Source organism: Mesoplodon bidens (genome assembly GCF_964165515.1).
Source record: "Mesoplodon bidens genome assembly, chromosome: 8".
NCBI classification, from domain to species: domain Eukaryota; kingdom Metazoa; phylum Chordata; class Mammalia; order Artiodactyla; family Ziphiidae; genus Mesoplodon; species Mesoplodon bidens.
In genome coordinates, this window is record NC_138165.1 from 80360659 (window position 1) to 80381183 (window position 20525).

The 20525-nt window shown below is 35.9% G+C and overlaps 1 protein-coding gene across 1 annotated transcript in view; it reads left to right on the plus strand.

Moving 5' to 3' along the window:
* The window catches only part of BMPR2 (bone morphogenetic protein receptor type 2), a 204893-nt gene extending 188483 nt beyond the window's left edge, over window positions 1–16410 (plus strand). Inside the window, exons 11-13 of the mRNA XM_081242108.1 lie at window positions 2471–2643; window positions 6319–7598; window positions 8910–16410. Coding sequence (XP_081098234.1) covers window positions 2471–2643; window positions 6319–7598; window positions 8910–9160 — 1704 coding nt within the window. The 3' untranslated portion in view covers window positions 9161–16410. The remainder of the gene's footprint in view (window positions 1–2470; window positions 2644–6318; window positions 7599–8909) is intronic.
* Window positions 16411–20525: the final 4115 nt, after the last annotated feature.

Consider the following 20525-nt stretch of genomic DNA (forward strand, 5'->3'; position numbering starts at 1 on the left):
GCGGCATGTGGGATCTTCCCGGACTGGGGCACAAACCCGTGTCCCCTGCATCCACAGGCGGACTCTCAACCACTGCGCCACCAGGGAAGCCCAGCATATATATTTTTAAAATTTATTTATTTATTTTATTTTTGGCCATGTTGGGTCTTCATTGCTGCACGCGGGGCCCCTCTAGTTGCAGCAAGCGGGGGCCACTCTTTGTCGCGGTGTGCAGGCCCCGCACCACGGCGGCCTCTCCCGCCGTGGAGCACGGGCTCCAGGTACGAGGGCTTCAGGAGTTGTGGCTCCCGGGCTCCAGAGCGCAGGCTCAGTAGCTGCCGGGCACGGGCCCTCCCAGACCAGGGCTCGAACCCACGTCCCCCGCATTGGCAGGCAGACTCCCAACCACTGGGCCACCAGGGTAGCCCTAGCATATTTTTAAGGTATTTGCATTTCTTGTTTATGTGCACTGTGTCTACATTCCTATTATGAATTTACTATCATTTTTTTAAGTGTCTTCTTACTGGCAAGCATCATAGAAATAATTGATTCTGCCAAGAAACATCAAGAGATGCTAAAACTAGTGGGTGAAAAGTTGAATGCAGAGCAGGATATTTACAGGGCTTTGAGTACTTCCCCCCCAAACGGTGATTGATTATTAAAGGGAAAATGGAACTTTACAGTGAAGAAACCTGGCAGACACCAACTCAGTCATGTGATCAAGCTTAACTTCTCTAGTAATGGGACAAATCAAAAATGTGTACCACATGATAGGATTCAATGGGAAGAACACAGCATCTCTTTCGTGATTTTCTGCCAAAGATGCAAACTTTGATCATGAGGAAACATCAGATAAGTTGAGGAACATTTTAAAAAGTAACTGACCTATAATCTTCAAAAATGTCAAGATCATGAAGGACAAGAAAAGTAAGTTTGAAATTATTTCAAAATAAAAATTCCTCTTTTCATAACTTGGGACCAGTTCATTTTTTCAAACCAATATTAAAATCCACTAAGATAAATGTATAACTAGTTTTTAGAGGTATATTTGTCACAAAAAGTTAGTTATAATTGATTTTTGAGTTTCTTTTATTATCTTCAAATCCAAGTCCATTTTAAATCCATTATATACAGTCTTTCCTCGTTTTTCATGAATTTCATATTTGGAATTCAACTACTTGCTAAAGTGTATTTGTAGTCCTGAAATCAACACTCAGAACACTGTCCCAGTCATTTGTAGGTATGTGTAGAGCAGTGAAAAACTTGAGTTCAGATGTAATGTTCCCAGCTGAAGGTCTAACAAGGCCTTCTTGCTTCATCTCTTGTACTGTAAAAAAGTGTCATTTTTGCTATGTATTTAGTGCCTTATTTTTCCACATTTTTGTGCATTTTATTGGTGATTTCACAGTTTAAAGTGGCCCTTAAGTGTAATGCTGAACTACTGTCTAGTGTTCCTACGCACAAGAAGGCTGTGATATTCCTTATGAAGAAGGAAAAACATGTGCTAGATGAGCTTCATTAGGGCATGAGGTATAGTGCTATTGACCATGAGTGCGATGTTAATAAAGTGATAATATATATTTTAAAAGGTATCTTTATGTACATAAAATCTGGTGTGTTTTTTTGGCTGTGTCAGGTCTTAGTTGCATCATACGGGGTCTTAGTTGTGGTGTGCGGGCTTCTCTCTAGTTGTGGCGCGTGGGTTTTCTCTCTCTAGTTGTGGCACACAGGCTCCACAGTGCATGGGTTCTATAGTTTGTGGCACTTGGGCTCTCTCGTTGAGGGGTGCGAGCTCAGTAGCTGTGGCAGGTGGGCTTAGTTGCCCCGCGCCATATGGGATCTTAGTTCCCTGACCAGGGATTGAACCCGAGTCCCCTGCATTGGAAGGTGGATTCTTTACCACTGGACCACCAGGGAGGTCCCTAAAATCTGTTTTTTAAAAGGGAGCTTATACCAACTTTCCCCAAATGGGACACTATTGTTCATTGCTTATATGTATGAATGCTACAGAATGGGACTGCTTTTTAAATACGAAGAAAATGCCAGGCCTTTAATATTTACGGTTTGAATGAAGCACTCTTACTAGGAGAAAAGGAGAAAAAGTTCACCTAGAGATTGAAGACAGACTAGCGCCAAAATTTCATAAAACTCAGAACTCAGTTTTGAAGTGGAATTAGTGGCTATTGAATGAAATAACAGTGCTGTGGATCAACAATGACATAAATGTGTGGCCTTGAAGAAACATGTAACTTACTATAACTGCTTACTATTGTGGATAATTCTTCAATGAGTCCAGTTAAAGTTTGCTTACATACTTGCTCCTCACCTTTTGAGAAATATGCCCCTTTACAAATCTCTGAAGTCTAAGATATTTTATTATAGTTATATAAAATATTGGTTAAATAAAACTGATTTTTCTTTCACTTCATGTTGCTAAAAAACTCAGTATTTTTTGATAAGGTACACTGTTTGACCATGTACTTTATTACAGGCAGTGAGGTCACTCAAGGAGACAATCGAAGACTGTTGGGACCAGGATGCAGAGGCTCGGCTTACCGCACAGTGTGCTGAGGAGAGGATGGCTGAACTTATGATGATATGGGAAAGAAACAAATCTGTGAGCCCAACAGTCAATCCAATGTCTACTGCTATGCAGAATGAGCGGTAAGACCCTGAAGGTTTGGAATCCCTCTGTCAGTATTTAAAACTGATACCAAACAGAGAACAGGAAATAAATACTATTAAACCAGACTAAAAGTGCAGTGATGAACTTGCACAATCTAATGTCATAATTTTTCTTTCAGTATTCCTGTTCTTTTACTGAAGTTTTTGTTTGGTATAAGGGCAAGGTGAAATCTGTGTTTTTGTATATCTAACGATATAGTAAAAGATCAGTCTTTCTCTGTTAATGCTCCAAGTTCCCTACAGTAATGAAGGAAAAACATTTTCATAGTTCCAAAATTTATAAGCACTTCTACATACTATATTGTCTTGATTATACTTTGTTGGTATTATTTCTCTTTCCCCTGCATTTTGTTTGTTTGTTTAAAGGAAATAGAACTATGAACTTGCCTATGTATCTAACCACTGCTTCACTGGAAACTAAAGTTTCCAGCCTTCCTATCCAATGTTCTTTCTTTATAGGATGCTCCTACATTTACAAGAAAGCAATTTGTAAGGTCTTTTCATCCCATCATGAGCATTATTTCATGAGACATTTCTTTATTAGAACTATGATTTTTGGTTCTAAATAAAAGGGCTTAAAAAATTCCTAAAACTTGGAACTTTCAGATAGTGTAATCTTTGTTCCATGTTTAGGGGATAAAGTCTTCCCACAAATTTATCATTTTATCTAAAATGTTATGTTAAAAGTTTTTAGAAAGGCATCCAGGAAAGAGTAACCAGAGAAAATTGAGATAAAAACAGCTCGATTCTTGAATCATTTTCTTTGCTCTTTTCTATTGTTCTAATTTCTGAGAATGATTTGTGTTATGAACTATAGGCCCCAAATTGGGTTTACACTACTTACATTTAGACTGAATTACCTTTAGCATATAAACCTTTATTCCCATTATATCAGGAAGTCAAGGAAGATAGAGACTAGCAATTCTAAATATAAATTTTCTCATTTTACACACACCTGAAGATAGTCTTCCTCTTCCATCTCCCTTTATCTCTGTATTTTCTATGTGCTTTAGTATGCTATTTGCATCTCTCTTAAGAGTCAGCTACTTTTACTTTAAGTGTTTTTTAACTTTTCTTGACTGGTAAGAAGAAACTTTGATGCTCCTCCTTTCTTTGGCCATTTTTGCCTCCTGTGTTATTCAGCTCTACCCCTTACATGCTTCTTTTCATGTCTTCTAAATAGTTTCCTCCAAATCATAGTTCATCCCACACTCATTCCACTCTAGGTTTCATTGTATTGAATCCTACCCTACAGCCCTCCTTCACTTCCTTTTCTTGTGCAGTACAAAAGCTTTTTTCTTCCTCCCCTTCCTGTTATTCCCCTCATAATAACTTCATCAGTCTTTCTTCATAGCACTTCTTCTCCTTTAGTTGCTGCTTTTCTGCTATAACACTTGCATCTATTAATGTTCCCAATGTTTATACTTGATTGTTTTAGTTAAAACTCTCCTCACTTTTATTTTATTTCATTTCATTTCATTTCATTTCATTTCATTTTTTCTTCCAGTTTTATTGGGGTATAATTGATATATAGCACCATATAAGTTTAACATATATAGCATAATGATTTCACTTACATACATCATTAAATGATTATCACAATAAGTTTAGTGAATATTCATCATCTCATATAAATACAAAATTAAGGAAATAGGGAAAAAACAATTCTTTGCCCTTGTGATGAGATCTCTTCGGATTTACTCTCTTAACAACTTTCATACATAACATACAGCAGTGCTAATTATATTTATCATGTACATTACATCCCTAGTACTTATTTATCTTATAACTGGAAGTTTGGACCTTTTGACTGCCTTCATCCAGTTCCTCCTACCCCCACCCTCTGCCTCTAGTAGCCACAAGTCTGATCTCTTTCTATGAGTTTGTTTTTGAAATATAATCGACCTACAACACTATGTTAATTCCTGTTACACAACATAGTGATTTGGTATTTCTGTACATTTCAAAATGATCACTGAGATACGTCCAGTTACAGTATATCACCATACAAAGTTATTACATAGTTATTTATGATATTCCCCCACAGTGTGCATTTCATACCCATGACTCATTTATAATGCAACTAGAATTTTATACCTCTTCATCTCCCTCACCTATTTCTTTCCTCCCTCCAACCCCCTCTCCTCTGGCAACTACCTGTTTTTTCTCTGTATCGGTACCTCTGTTTCTGTTTAGTTTTGTTTGTTCACTTGTTTTGTTTTTTTAGATTTAATGTAAAAGTGAAATCATATAGTGTATCTGTTCACCTATCAATAGGCACTTCGGTTGCTTCCATATCTTGGCCTGGCTTTTATTTTTAAAACATAAATATATTACAGTGTGATGCTCAAGAACCATCACTCCCAAGGTGTGACAGTGACAGTGAAAAACCCTTGGTAACTGGAGAGCAGTTCTGAACCTTTGATTTTTTTTTTAATTAATTAATTTATTTATTTATATTTGGGTCTTCATTGCTGCATGCTGGCTTTCTCTAGTTGCGGTCAGCAGGGGCTACTCTTCTTTGTGGTGCGTAGGCTTCTCATTGCAGTGGCTTCTCTTGTTGTGGAGCATGGGCTCTAGGTGCGCAGGCTTCAGTAGCTGTGGCACATGGGCTCAGTTGTGGCTCGTGGGCTCTAGAGCACAGTCTCAGTAGTTGTGACGCATGGGCTTAGTTGCTCCACGGCATGTGGGATCTTTCTGAACCAGGGCTCGAACCCGTGTCCTCTGCATTGGCAGGCGGATTCTTAACCACTGCGCTACCAGGGAAGTCCCTGAATCTTTGATTTTTTTTTTTTTTTTTTTTTAATATGAGTGTCACGTTCTGCCTTGTACTCCAGGCTCTAAGACCCATATCTAAGACCTTCATTGATATGGCCCAATCTACCTAGGAAGGTATGTTTTTTTGCTAGACTGTGCCATTTAGTGGAACACTTTGGAACAACCTAAAAGCTTGTGTTCTTTTTACTATTTGGAACTTAATTGGTAACATATTTGTTGAGTAGCCACTGTGTATCTAGAATGGTGGAGGGCTTCCCTGGTGGCGCAGTGGTTGAGAGTCCGCCTGCCGATGCAGGGGACACGGGTTCGTGCCCCGGTCTGGGAAGATCCCACATGCCGCGGAGCGGCTGGGCCTGTAAGCCATGGCCGCTGAGCCTGCGTGTCCAGAGCCTGTGCTCTGCAACGGGAGAGGCCACAACAGTGAGAGGCCCGCGTACCGCAAAAAAAAAAAAAAAAAGATAGAATGGTGGAAATGCAAAATACACATGCCTTGGTTCCTCCTCTCACGGAACTTCACAGTTCATGCAAATGTACAATTTATAAAGATATATTTGCTAATATTACAAAACTATAGGGGAGATCTTTAAAAATAATAACTCTTATAAACCAAAATAATGAACATCTATAAAAATCATATCTAGATCGACATAGGTTTTTTGGTAGGGTTAAATAGTATAAAACTAGCCTTTAGCAAGTTATTAGTTGTTACTTGATTAATATTTGATTAGAATTTTTTTTCTTAAATAATCTCTAGGATATTGTGGGTTAGAAATAAAATAAAAAGCAGTTCATACTTTAAAATCAGAGGTGTTAAACTTGGAGAGTCAGTTTGTCATAAATGTATTCTCAATGTGGCACTTTTTTTCTTTCTTTAAGCAACCTGTCACACAACAGGCGTGTGCCAAAGATTGGTCCTTATCCAGATTATTCTTCTTCCTCATACATTGAAGACTCTATCCATCACACTGACAGCATTGTGAAGAATATTTCCTCTGAGCATTCGATGTCCAGCACTCCTTTGACTATAGGGGAGAAGAACCGAAACTCGATTAACTATGAACGGCAGCAAGCACAAGCTCGAATCCCCAGCCCTGAAACAAGCGTCACCAGCCTGTCTACCAACACTACAACCACAAACACCACTGGCCTCACTCCAAGCACCGGCATGACCACTATATCTGAGATGCCATACCCAGATGAAACAAATCTGCATGCTACAAATGTTTCACAGACAATCGGGCCAACCCCTGTCTGCTTACAACTGACAGAAGAAGACTTGGAGACCAACAAGCTGGACCCAAAAGAAGTTGATAAAAACCTCAAGGAAAGTTCTGATGAGAATCTCATGGAGCATTCTCTTAAACAGTTCAGTGGGCCAGACCCCCTGAGCAGTACCAGTTCTAGCTTGCTTTACCCCCTCATAAAGCTTGCGGTGGAAGTGACTGGGCAGCAGGATTTCACACAGGCTGCAAATGGCCAAGCATGTTTAATTCCTGATGTCCCACCTGCTCAGATCTATCCTCTCCCCAAGCAACAGAACCTTCCTAAGAGACCTACTAGTTTGCCTTTAAACACCAAAAATTCAACAAAGGAGCCCCGGCTGAAATTTGGCAGCAAGCACAAATCAAACTTGAAACAAGTAGAAACTGGAGTTGCCAAGATGAATACAATCAATGCTGCAGAACCTCATGTGGTGACGGTCACCATGAATGGTGTGGCAGGTAGAAACCACAATGTTAACTCCCATGCTGCCACTACCCAGTATGCCAATGGGGTAGTACCATCTGGCCAGACAGCTAACACAGTGGCACATAGAGCCCAAGAAATGCTGCAGAATCAGTTCATTGGTGAGGACACCCGGCTGAATATTAATTCCAGTCCTGATGAGCATGAACCTTTACTGAGACGAGAGCAACAGGCTGGCCATGATGAAGGTGTTCTGGATCGTCTTGTGGACAGGAGGGAACGGCCACTGGAAGGCGGCCGAACTAATTCCAATAACAACAACAGCAATCCATGTTCAGAGCAAGATGTTCTTACACAGGGTGTTCCAAGCACAATAGCAGACCCTGGACCATCAAAGCCTAGAAGAGCACAGAGGCCTAATTCTCTGGATCTTTCAGCCACAAATGTCCTTGATGACAGCAGTTTGCAGTGTAAGTGGAGGGACTGTATAATCTCTCCTGCTTGTCTTTTGGGACCTTTAAGTAACTTCTTAGATAGAAACAGATTGTGTTTCAACAGCAGTATTTACTTTTCCACATTTTATTGGACTTCAAAAGTAATTAGACTGTTGTAAAGAAAAAAGTAATCTTTTTGTTCATAATTAAAAAGTCAGTGTCACAATAATCAGAATAATTACCAATTTAATATGTGCCTTATGTAGCTGCTTGTTTATAATGCAACTCACATACTTTCTGTGAATAGTTGAGATAAAGTACTCACCAGTTTAAAAGATCCAAGTAAAATGATAACAGTATAACTTTTGAAACAGTTTGTTGAGCATATTATATCTATTATATACACATTTAGATTTTATCTGACTAATCTTAATAAATCTTAAAAGTCCAGAGAAAATTCAGAAAAGTCACTATAAAAAACTATAAAATTGTTCTTGGTTTTTAATGTCAGTTTTTTCAGGAGTTGTGTGTTGAGTCTCTCACATGCCTGTAGCATTGTGCTATGGGACCTCTAGCAGCTTAAACAGATAACTTGATACTTGGTTTATGGTCCTAGAGGGACTGTAACACAGACAGGAGAGCTCACCAAAATCTTTAAGTCATCATTGTACAAAATGATTTCTCTTTTAGACCGATAGCACTTATAAAGCACTTATAAAAAAAAAACTAAGTCATGTTTTATGGTTGTTGTCAAGGACTACGAAATGGACTAAAGGGATTCAGCTGTCCCAAATCAGTAGAATCTAGCCCCTTGCTTGAGTGGCTTGTATTATAGAAAAGCTGACATACCTTATGGCAAGGTTCCATATCAGTAAAATGTCTTGTCAGGTTTGAGACGGGGAAGTTAGTAGAAAATTTGTACTGTAGTGTTTATGTCATTCTTCTGAAAAGTATTATATTCCAGGTGCCTACTTTGAGCATGAAGTAGAATGATTAAATGCATTTTGCCAAGTTAGGCTTGCTACCAATAACCAAAGTATTTGAGAATACAATTGAGAACTTGGAATTTTCTCCTCTGTTTTTGCTTTTTGTGATTTTTCTATATTTTCTTCCTTGCCCTATGGAATAATTCAACCAGTTATAAAAACGTTGGGCTTACAGAGTCTCAAAAATAAGTTGGTTAAGTTTTGCCTAGAAAAATATTGCTTGGCATCATAAATTTCAAGAAATGTTCATTAGCTCCTCCTGTAGACATTAGTTTGATCTCTTTTCCAGTTACAACCCTAACTTTTTACTTTTTAATAGTTTCTTTACATATAGTTCATTTTTCTGCACTTTTATTTTCAGTAGGTGAGTCAACACAAGATGGCAAATCAGGATCTGGTGAAAAAATCAAGAAACGTGTGAAAACTCCCTATTCTCTTAAACGGTGGCGCCCGTCCACCTGGGTCATCTCCACTGAACCACTGGACTGTGAGGTCAACAACAATGGCAAAGACAGGGCAGTTCATTCCAAATCCAGCACCGCTGTTTACCTTGCAGAAGGAGGCACTGCCACAACCATGGTGTCAAAAGATATAGGAATGAACTGTCTGTGAAATGTTTCCAAGCCTATGGAGTGAAATTATTTTTTGCATCATTTAAACATGCAGAAGACATTAAAAAAAAACTGCTTTATTCTCCTGTCAGTACCCCCTCCCACCCCTGCAACAAGGACTTGCTTTAAATAGATTTCAGCTATGCAGAAAAATTTAGCTTATGCTTCCATATTTTTTAATTTTGTTTTTTTTTAAGTTTTGCACTTTTGTTTAGTCTCGCTAAAGTTATATTGTCTTTTATGACCACAGAATTATATGTGTGTGTATCAGAAGTGGTCTCAAAATATTTTTTTAAGAAAAAAAAGCAAAAACAATGTATTGCTGATAATCAGTTTGGACCAGTTTCTAAAGGTCATTAAATCAGAAACAAATTAAGACAGGTTTGACTGCAGTGGTGTCTGGTATCCATGTTTTATTTCTGGGCACAAGCTAGTTTCTATGTTGATATGTTCCTGAACACATTATCTGTTGGACTTTCTTTTCTCTTGTGTTTTGTTTGAATGTGCAATAGTCTATAGGCCACAAATAGCTTTCTCATAAGTTCTCTTCCTAACAGAATACGCATTCTTCCATGATATGAACATTTTCCTCCCCCATCCTCCATACTTTCAGCAGGTCAGTTCTTTGACAGTGAATTTTTGCACAAGTGAAAGCAGCTACCTGATTTCTTGCTTTCTCTCTCCTTATGGAGAATGCAAAAACATTGTCTCAAAGGGCTCTAAAGAAAGAACTACCAAAACCTAATTTGAAATGCCATTTCTTTTATCCTTCCAAATCCTAAACATTTCCTTCCAGGCATTTTAATAAACATATTTGATTCTGGTTTTGGAAGTTCGTAAGAGCATAGAACAATGAGCAAGTCAAATATTAGCTGTTTTCCATTTTATTTTATTTTTTTATATGTATGTTCATGTTCCATATTCATTTATTTAAGTAGCACATTTTTATCAGAAAACTTATAGAGCTATACTTATATGGAATTTTTAAGTAGATAGATGGTTAACACAATATAGTATTATAGCCTTCATTCTTGGAATAGGCCATGTTTGACTCAAATAAAATTACATCCTGTTTAAAATAACTCCAAAAGTAATTCATAGTTTTGAACCTGTAGTATCTTTTTTTTTCTTTTCCCAAGCAAAGCCTGGTAACTTTATCTGAAAATGATTCCTCTTCCCATGACCTAAAACACTGTGTGGAAAAATCATTCAACTGGCATGCCAAATCCCTGTGGAAGGAAGGATTGCTGCCAAACCTATCATTTTTGAGCAGCCTGAGACTTAACCTCTCTGTTTTCAAAACTGTTTCTTCACTAATCCATTTTCATAATTTTTCCATTTGCCAGTTTTTCATATCATCTTTGATATGTGAGCATTTATTATTTACGTTATATTAGAATGTACCTTTTAGTGATAATATTATGTATATTCAAATCATGTTGTTTTTTTAAAGCTTCCTTTGCTTCTTTCATTACTGATAATCGTCTCTAAAACAATCTCTGCATGTTTTTTTAAATAAAGCACTTTATGTCAAATAAGGGACTTTTTTTGTGAGCACAAATTGTTTTCTATCAATTTGCAAACAATGAAGATCTCACTTTTTTTTTTCCAGATTCTCAGAGTACTTAATAGACTAATTAAGTTCTAAGATTTCTCTGGGAGATAAACAAGCTGAGAGGAAAACACAAATCCCAAATTCCTGATTGAAGTTTCTATCTCCTGAACAAAATTTTCTCACTCATATTCCTCTATCCACATCATTTAGCTAAAGACAGCCTAAATTTCCCAATTTGCTATCCAAAATATTTATAACTTACTTGTACATATAAGCCTTCTTTTGTTTGCCATCTACTGTGATCTTATGAAGTGAGATGTTCAGCTAGATTGCTGAACGTGGTTTTGAATTCTTAGAATTAACATTATTTTGCTAGTACCCAGGATTTCCACCCTTTGTATTTTATTGGCCCTTCTCTTGATTCAGATCCTTAACATATTTTTCAGTCATCTAGCATAAAAATTTTTCATTTTCTTATTTTTTAATCTATGTAATGAATTATTTGTATTTTTTCCAATGAATTTTCACTTGGTTCTCTTGATTTTCAATGGCTTTCAACTGCATTCCAGGATATTACTTTTAAGTATTTCTAGAACATCTTTGAGTCCAAATAAATTATATTCCTTCTCCAATTGGAAGCATCGAAGGTAAATGACCATTTGAGGTCTAACTCATTTTTCCTGACAGAAGAGTTGTCTTACATTCTACTACACTGTGTTTTGGCCAGTTAATTGTAAGGTTTTCAGCATTTTTCAATGTTTAATAGTAAAATGCTTTCAAAAATTGGTATACCAATTTAAAAGAACTCCTATAGTTTCCCATTTTTATGCGAGCATATTTAAAACAGATAATTTCCTTTTCCCATGTTTTTATTAGTAGACTCTTGGAAAAGTAGGAGAAATAGTGTAGATCATTTTAATAAATTTTAAATTAAATTGTACATCAGACTCATTTACTTTTAGAATCTGTTTGCTGTTACAAGCAAGCAAGATTACTTAAAATACTCATTTGCAAACTTTATTCATGTAATAATAATGTATCTTAAATCTAATATTTAACTTCCATCATAAAATTTTTCATGTAGAAAAGCATTTGGGTCCCTTTGAATTAAAGGCTATTCATTTAATGAAAAAATACTAAAATTCAACCTTAAAAGTATTATAACCCTAAAAGCATCATAATAGGTAATCAAAGTCTAATATTAATTCCCTTAACTATCCTAATTGTATACCAGAACTAAGTCATTGAAAGAACTTGATTTGAATTGAGTTTAGACAAAATGATTTAATTATAATTCCTAAAACGTTCCCTCTTTTTAAATGCATAATTGGAAAAAAATATTGGTGTAAAAACTTATTGGAAGGCAAAGGAGTAGATACTAATACTAATTGGCCATTTATTATATACTGAATGCTGGGATATATATATATATATATATATATATACACACACACACACACACACACACACACACACATTATCTCTTTTACTCCTCATAGCAACCGTATGAGGATTATAGTTAATATTCCCATTTTACAGATGGGGAAACTGAAGCTAAGAGAAGCTAAGTAATTTGCCCGAGGTCCACATCTAGTATTTGACAAATCTGTGACTTTTAACCTAGGCTTGCTCTCTTCACATCTCTTTCATCGACACCACACTGCCTATACACTGTATGACAGTATGCATAATGGACAGACATTTTGTAAGAAATTTAGTCATTATACCCCAGCACAATTGTGGCTTTTATATAAGCCAAACCAGATACCTTAATGACTTTAGAAATTAGACAAACAAAAGGAGATGTACAGACATGTCTGTGGTGATTGTTGCTTGAGAAAAAATTACTAATTCAAGACAAAATTCAATCCCACATCTGCCATCATGAATCTTAAAATCATTTCATTTCTCTTCACTCCTGACATTCTTATACTGCAGAACTAAAGGTAAAGTAAATTTTAAGGGAAAAGCGAAGGCTTATGGGAACAGAGACCTTTTCCTAAATTGATTCTATATTTGATTTCATGGAATTAATTTAATGTTCACTTTGTCTCATCAATCCTTTCACTTCATTTTGAAAATTTCTGCTTTTAAAAGTGACTTTAGAAAATTTTACTAATCCAGAGAACTAATTGAAGAGGATGTAGGAAGGATAGAAGGATAATGTCCTTTTTATATAGCAACTTGTATAGCTTCCTTTCAGGTATCCACTTGTTCCAGAAAATGTGTGTTGGTTCTGAATGTGAAAATAATTAAAGAAAGGAACACTCAAGTAAGTATGTGTTTCAGTGGGAGTTATCATAAAATTTGGCAAGTATTTTTATTTAAAATATTTTCTAATTTGGCTTCTAAAGCCAAATGAAACACCTGATAGGCTGCAGCTATTTACTGAATTTTCCATTCTCTAAACCTCTCTCTTCAAAGTCATATAAAGTGGAAAAAAATTTCAACAAACTTTTTGGGGTTTTTTTTCTTATAAAAATGAAAATTTCATTGGAGGTAATTAGTTCCTAGAATGTGAGATTACATTCTATTTCTATACAACCTTTTATATATTTATGTTAAACTTACTACCAGTTATATGCAGGTTATTACATAACTATTCACAGATTGCTTTATATATTACTCTATCTTTCAAGCTAACTTATTAAACTTAAAATCTAGACACACGTTAGTTGATTATCTAGACCAGTTATCCTAGAAATTGTATAACACTCCCACAGACACCCCAGGAGTCTTTTTCAGACTAGGAAGTTTCTAAATATTCATACCTTTTGCTGTCAGTTTGCTCTTCAGCAAATAAGAGTGCATTTTAACTTTTAGATTCTGAACTATGTAAACTTTAGCCAAAACTACCTTGCATGATCCATTCCTAAATATAATCCTTGCTTAAGTAAATCTGGCAAATCACTGTTTAAACTAGTTTACACAAATAATATCAAAAGAAGGATTTTCTACAGGTTCCCAGATTAAACTAACATACAAGAAAAGAAAAAAATCCCAGGGCACTCTGATGCACCTCCGCATTACTTTCCTTCATTCACCTCTTGGTTTCTGTCTTCACTTACTCTGTCCCTTGATTATCTGACTTGCAATCTTCTGTGTCAGGAAAGTTTTCTTCATATCTATTCTACTTCCCTCCTGATTCATTTTATATCCGTTACTCTTCAGTATACTTCAGGCTTCTCAACACCTAAGTCTCAGTTCTTCAGACAGAATTACTTTGGTTCCTTTAGTATTTTCTCCTCAGTTTTATTTTAATACCTACTTATATTTAAGAACACCTAAAATTATATTTTGTTATATTCAAATTCATTACTCCAGTTAAGTAATAGTTAAATAGGATAGAATTGAGAATTAAGATGTTACCATTTGACAGTGGATCCAACCATCAAATTGTCAGCAAATCAGCACTTCAGTTTATATTATCTAACATTTTCTATTGTGGAGTTTTATGATTTTATACTCTCCTTAGTTTATAAGTAAAAAGCCATGCATACAGAATTGTATATCATTTTGCTATTCCTTTTTAACCTATATTGCAGCACGCTTAGCATTCATTATGATTGAGCCACAACATTTTACATATTTCTTTGTATCAAATATTAAACACAAAATACAATATTAACTTTCAAAAGCAAACCCTACAATAATCAGGTATTATCTATGAACATTTTTGCAGACCACTTTTGGAATACTCATCATAGTTTTGCAACATAGACTGGACTCTAACAACTTTCATTTAACTTTTAAGTGACTGGTTAACATTGAGTATTTGTGCATATAAGGAAAAATTGAGGATTTTATCTCATGGCTGATAACATTTGAAAAGTAAATACTTCAGAAAAAATTATGCTGTTTACTAAAATCATGCCTAAAATAAATATTATATCTTGAAAATTCTAATTCCTTTACTACTGTGATGTTCATAGTGTTACTATTAAATGTTGTAACATTCATTTTTTAAACTTGATTTGAGACCCAGATTTTAAAATCTGGGTAAGAGACAAGGAATCTTATCACATCATTAGGGCGTCCAGTTAATGATTGAATTTTTAAGCAAATTACTGTATTTTAAACTGCAACTTGTTTTTGTTTTTAATGTTTTAAAAGGCAACATGTGGGTTTTTTACATTTTATTTGTACCTTTAGATTTCAGAACCATCTTGTTTTAGACTTGCTCTATAGACATAATATTACTTAAAAACTCAGGGCCCTTTTCATCCCTTTGCACACTGAAAAACTTCAATTGATAGCAAACAAGCAGTTAGATACAGTTGAATTTGTTGCACACACAGTTCATTTAATGTTTCATCTTATGATTTGACTTCATTTACATAAATATCAGCTTTCATTAATCATAAAAACTTGCCCAGTTTTATAATTACTGGATAGAGGGAAATGACTCAACTAATTAGCTAGCTGTTGCAGCATATTTAGGCCTTAGAGTTGAAGCACAGTCTTCAAACGATTTCTGTTCTTTGGTTAAATGGTTATACATGATGGGACAAACCGTTTCATTTTGTTTTTGTGTTTTTAATTGGAGAACTTGGTAAAGTTCCTCTGAGGTAAAATTTTTCAAGAGGTAATTTAACATTATTAAACTGTCTTCTAAAAGTGAACTAGTGAGTTTATAGCTTTCGTAGTAGCTTGGACGGTTTCGAGAAGGTAATCTATGGTAACCTATTTATCACATTGTCAGATCCAAATAGAATGTTTCTTTCAGACAAGTTTAAGCTCCAAATTGGTAAGCTGTATATGTATACTTAAAATCCTTGCAGTGAAGTTATCTGTAATCAGTCTGTTGTCTCAGGCCCTCCACCTTATTACCAATCCTCTTAAGTGTGATAGGGAAAACATTTTTAAAGAAGCTTAACAGTAAGAACACTGAATTAATAAAAGATGAACTTCAAAGATAGGTCCTGGTTTAATATTGAATTGCTTGGCTTCTGTGGCTTTTCTTTTTCTGGTCACATTTATTTATTTAAACAGTTTTTGTATGCCTTGTCATGTTTCCATGGAGATTATATTGTATAAGTGTTTGTATAAGCTGGAATCATCCTTAATTTTCTGTTGACAATTTTTCAAATGAAGATAAATGGATAATTGTAAAATACACTAACTCTTAGGATGTTGTAGTAGCTGAAATATGGAAATGTGTAGCTGCCATGCTTTTTCTGAATGGACAGGAGAAACATAAGCTACAGAGTATTCATTTCTGAGGATGCTTTTCTGGAATAAGAAAGGCTGAAAAATATTGGCAATTCCTCAGAACCCTCTTTCTTGTTAACGGGTATCTTTTGTTGGTGTGTTTTGCTCTTACATTACCAATAGAATATCATATATGAATTTTATAAATAATTGCTTTCAGTTTTTTTGCTTTTGTATAAGCCGTCTGAGACCTTGCTATGCTGTATAAGTTGTGTTTGATGGATCAGTATGAGTATGAAATAAAGCAAATCACTTTTCTTTTGTATTATCTATTGATGCCACTATGAAAGCTGACATTAAGCCACTAAAGAGTTTTCTATGAATAACTGTAAGTAAATGCTTTGATATATATAAACCTAAATAAAAAGATTGTATTGATACAGAGACATTGGAGAAGAAGATTTTAAGAAAGTTCTTTAGGTTTAAAAATGGCTTGCTGTAAAATGGTGCATTATTCCATTTATTAAAGATCATATTAATGACAACAGTGATTGTATCTTTTGATTTTATGAGGTCATCAGAAATTGATTGTTAGTGTGTTATTTTAGGTATTTTGCACCAGAATAGTAAACGTTCCATCTAATATGACTTTCATTACTCAGCATGATACATCAAAAAAAAAAATCAACTAACATTAGAATAATAGTTGCACACTCACTATATGCCAGGTATGGTGTTAGTTATTTTACATATGTTGATAATTCTGACAGCAGTTCTACAAAATGCATATTATTATTCCTGTTTTATAGATTAAAAAACTGGGCTCAGAGAAGTCAAACACCTTGCCCAAAACCACAGAACTGGTAAAGATGAGATTCTAATGTATTTTCCATTTTGCTTTGAACTACAGTTTTCAGTTTCTAATTGTAGGAAGAGAAACTCAAAAATAAAAATGGAAATGACCCAGTGGCTAAATAGAGTAGCCAGGAACATACATGAAGCAATTTGAGATTACTGAAAAGTTACCAGGTACCAAAACAACTATCTCTGTTGGCTTGACACTGCATTTGTGCTTCACATCATCAAATAATCTTTTCAGTTAGACCTTTGTATTTTTTTTTTAATTTTTTAATTTTATTTTATTTGTTTTTTTATACAGCAGGTTCTTATTAGTGATCAATTTTATACACATCAGTGTATACATGTCAATCCCAATTGCCCAATTCATCAAGACCTTTGTACTTTTAGAAGGCCTTGTTAAAATGAAATACGAGTTTGTGAAGGCAACATATTGTTTTTGACTCTAGATTAATTCAGTGTATTAATTAAGTGTCATGGAGCAGGATCCACAGGACAACCATGTATGCCAAGGGAACTTTTGCTTGAGGAAAAGCATGGTCTACTCCCATAGGCTCTGTTGTCACCTTACATAATATTGTAGGGATAATAGGTTTGGAGTACCTTTTTCCTTTTGACTCACATGCCCAACCTTACTATATATATGATGTTACAGAGTAACATTGCAGTCCTCTACAGAACCCACTGTGTAATGTTCAAGATGATAACTAAATGTCCTTAGAGAAAATGTGATGACCTGGAGGAAATGTATAGTAATGACCTGCTGAACCTTTTAATAATGACTTACCACAAGTAAAATTATTTTCATTTACACCTACACCTATGTGATCCATCTTCCCAGTTTATATACCTCTCAGCAAAGGACAAACTTAGATAGTGACTAATCTTCCTCTTTATTCTTGGTGTTTTTCAAATTAAAGTCCAAATTCCATATTTGGGCAGCTTTCATTTTATTGGTATAATGTGTTATTATTCACTTTCTTGAAATTGAATAATTACTGCTGTATTGATTATGATACGATTCCTGCCCCCCAGGAACTTAAGCCATCTTGTGGAGGAGAGAAGGCCCACCCAGGAAGAGGTTACATCCAATCAAGATGACGTGTAAGTGCCCAAATAAGTGGTAAACTATATGTTCAGTATGTGTTTAAAGAGCCAGGGAAGACTTCAATGAGGAAATGATTATTGAGCTGGGTCTTGAAAAGACAGCTGGGATTTCAGTAGGAAAAGTGAAGGCAGAATATCTGAAGTGACCAGAAATAAAGGAGAATAGAGACTGGAAATAAAACAGAACATGTAGAACCAAACAGACATTAAGGCTCTTGAAAACCAAGTTTAGGACTTGCTGTCATAGACAATAGGGAGGCCAAAGTTTCTTAGGAAGGAAAGACCTTGATAGAAGTAATTTGAAGAAGTTTGGACTGACAGATGGGCAGGATAGATTACAAAGGAGAGTGACTCTGCTGGGGGCAGAAGAGGAACTGCAAACAAAATGCAATTTCAGTTGTGACCAGTAAGTTCCTTTTTTGAAGGGGCATCAGAAAACTTTTTTGAACACCTATTGTGTAGCAAACACTGTAGTGGGAGACAAAAGACACAGCCCACCCTCAAGGTGCTCACAGTAGATTTGGAGAAAATTTTAATTGGAGAAAATTATAGTACAGATTATAAATATTGTGATCAAGTGAAAACTAGGGGTATTATGGATGTACATGGCAAGGATACCTAATCCAGTCTTACTGAGTCAGAGGCAATTTCTCCTTTTGAGATAACTTTCCTGACTGTCTTAAAATATAAGTAGGAATTAGTTAAGAAATGAGCAATGGCCTTCTAAGCAGAAGTTGCAGCACCCACAAAGCCCTAGAGGCCGGAGAGGGTGGAGCTTTTACCGGATGGAGGGTGTTAGATGGGAGTAGAGTTTGGGGTTCTAAGTGATAGTATGGAGAGAGATGATCCAGAAGAACCCAGATGACCCAGACAGGACTATAACACAGAAGGGCTAGCATACTATGCTAGGAGTTTGGACCTGTCTGGAAGCCACTGGAAGAATTCAAGCAGGGAAGGTTCAAATTAGATAACTGTTTCGATAGGCTTTTAGTCTTCCTTTTTTGTTGTTTTCTCCCTACTCCAGGCAATTTTATACTCTGCTGCCAATCATCTTGTCAATACCCTTATCAGGTTGCCAATGGTTCATGCTCCTCGACCTGAAATTCTAAGTTTTCTACCGTGCATCAGCCACTTCCTTTCTAGCATTACCTTCTGCCACTCGACTCTATAGTTTACAGCTACTTGCTGTTTATCTCCTTACTGGATTGTCAGCTTTTTGCTTCAGGGAGGGAGTCTTATCAGTGTTTTCTGTCTCTGAAATACCAAACTTGATTGATATGCTGATACCAAAATAGTTTTTTAAATATTTTAGATTCTCACCTAACTTCTCTTAATCAGGCTTCTTAGTCCATCTGAGTTCTCTGCGTGCTTGAAAGTAATTTAACTTAAGGTCATTCAGTAAGTTATTCTGTGAGATTCGTGGCACGTCTTTAGGGTTAAAATTGACCAAAATGATAAGCACTGAAAGAATGTGTGGGTGTGCTTTATATATATAAATGCAGAGAACTTTAAATAAATGAATACCAGTACTACCTATAAACTACATTCATCAGGCATGGCTTTAGAAAAAGTGAGCTAGAGTAAGTGGGTTTGGGAAATAGGTCCTTCAGTTAAATGCTTTTATCTTTTTTGTTTTTTACTATAGTGTCTTTTTCTCTTTACTTTTTTGGTCATGTTAAAAAAAACAGTAAAATCACTGTTCCTCAGGTACCCAGCAGCAAGTCTGTGTACCACTTTGACCACCAGGAGGCTCTCTTATTTCATGTTCTAAAAACTGGAGGCCTCTCCATTCTTTTCAAAGACTAGATGTCTCAAATTTGGTTCATAATGTTTTCTTATTGATTATGAATAATAAGCAGGACAGGCTCTGTGAACACTATTTACATTAGAAGAGTCCAGTGCATTTCGTTGACTAAGAACGTTTGGGCTATTAGGCAGAATAGGTTCCCTTCTCTCCAGAAGAAACAAATACCAGAGCCAGGACTTGACAAACATGACCTTCTTATGACTTCACTGTAGTCCTGCAGTGAAACATAGTGTACAATTCCTGAAGCATTGGAAGAGGTGACTAATCCTTAGTTGTTCGAACGTTTTCATGGAGCAATGGCATTTGCCAGAATTCGATCAAAGTTTAGCAGAGTTCTATAAAGGCATTTTATAAGCAAAGTTAGGTTTTAGGTTTTTTAAACCATTTTTACTTAGGCTTTCTTGATATTTTTTTCAAGGACACAATTTCTGGTTATTTTTCCTCCTTATATTTTCTCTTCTCTGATTATTATCTACCTTAAAATTTCAGCCGTATCAATATTCAGAATTGTTGAGCAGCCTTCAGTATTACTCTGTATGGTATCATAAGAAGGGAAAACAGGTCCAGTTTTTTTTTTACTTAAGATGCCTTCAGATGTATAAACTGACAGAAAGTTCCCCAATTATAAGAACTTATTTGGGGGCTTCCCTGGTAGTGCAGTGGTTAAGAATCCACCTGCCCATGCAAGGGACGCAGGTTTGAGCCCTGGTCTGGGAAGATCCCACATGCTGTGGAGCAACAAAGCCCATGCACCACAACTACTGAGCTTGCACTCTAGAGCCCACGAGCCACAACTCCTGAGCCCACGAGCCACAACTACTGAAGCCCGTGTGCCTAGAACCCGTGCTCCGCACCAAGAGAAGCCACTGCAATGAGAAGCCTGTGTGC